The sequence below is a fragment of the Sinocyclocheilus grahami genome, unplaced genomic scaffold (assembly GCF_001515645.1).
Source record: "Sinocyclocheilus grahami isolate Dianchi unplaced genomic scaffold, SAMN03320097.WGS_v1.1 scaffold1107.1, whole genome shotgun sequence".
NCBI lineage: Eukaryota > Metazoa > Chordata > Actinopteri > Cypriniformes > Cyprinidae > Sinocyclocheilus > Sinocyclocheilus grahami.
This window is the reverse complement of record NW_015506286.1, coordinates 50,401-51,158: the sequence shown is the minus strand read 5'-3', so window position 1 is coordinate 51,158 and position 758 is coordinate 50,401. Positions and strand designations below refer to the sequence as shown.

Sequence of the window (758 nt, the reverse complement as noted above, 5' to 3'; positions counted from 1 at the left end):
GTTTATTCCTTAACAGCAATTTATTAAATATGGATCTTATTTTAAATTTCTCTCAAGCCATTTTATACAGAAAATGTTTTTAAAAGATTTTAAAACTATAAACCTTTTGTAGAAATTTCTGTTGTTGTCTCAGTTGTTGTGCTTTCTGTTGTTGTTGTGCTTTCTCTAGTTGTGGTTTCCATTGTTGTACTTTCTGAAGTTGTGATACCAGGGGTAGTACTTTCAGGAATAGTGCTTTCTGTTGTTGTGGTCTCTATTGTTGTACTTTCTGGAGTGGTTGTGCCAGTGTTTATACTCTCTGTCACTGTGGTGCTTTCCTGTGTTGTGGTACCTGTAGTGGTGCTTTCTGGTGTTGTGGTACCCGTTGTGGTGCTTTCTGTTGTTGTGGTCTGTGTTGTGGTCTCGGTTGTTGTACTTTCTGAAGTTGTTATGCCAGTGGTGGTACTTTCTGTTGTAGTGCTTACTGTTGTTGTGGTCTCTATTGTTGTACTTTCTAAAGTTGTTATACCAGGGGTGGTACTTTCTGTTGTAGTGCTTACTGTTGTTGTGGTCTCTATTGTTGTACTTTCTAAAGTTGTTATACCAGGGGTGGTACTTTCTGTTGTAGTGCTTTCTGTTGTTGTGGTCTCGGTTGTTGTGCTTTCTGGTGTTGTTGTGCTTGCTGTGGTGCTTTCCGGTGTTGTGGTACCTGTAGTGGTGCTTTCTGGGGTTGTAGTGTCTGTTGTGGTCTCGGTTGTTGTGCTTTCTGGTGTTGTGGT

General features: G+C 40.4%; 1 protein-coding gene and 1 long non-coding RNA gene across 2 annotated transcripts in view; one reads left to right on the top strand and one right to left on the bottom strand.

Annotated features, from left to right (window-relative positions):
- Positions 1-758, bottom strand: part of LOC107566867 (integumentary mucin A.1-like) — a 40,582-nt gene that overhangs the window by 30,795 nt on the left and 9,029 nt on the right. The window contains exon 4 of the mRNA XM_016252428.1: positions 117-159. Coding sequence (XP_016107914.1) covers positions 117-159 — 43 coding nt within the window. The remainder of the gene's footprint in view (positions 1-116; positions 160-758) is intronic.
- The window catches only part of LOC107566868 (uncharacterized), a 28,274-nt gene that overhangs the window by 21,108 nt on the left and 6,408 nt on the right, over positions 1-758 (top strand). The gene's annotated exons all lie outside the window — the stretch shown is intronic.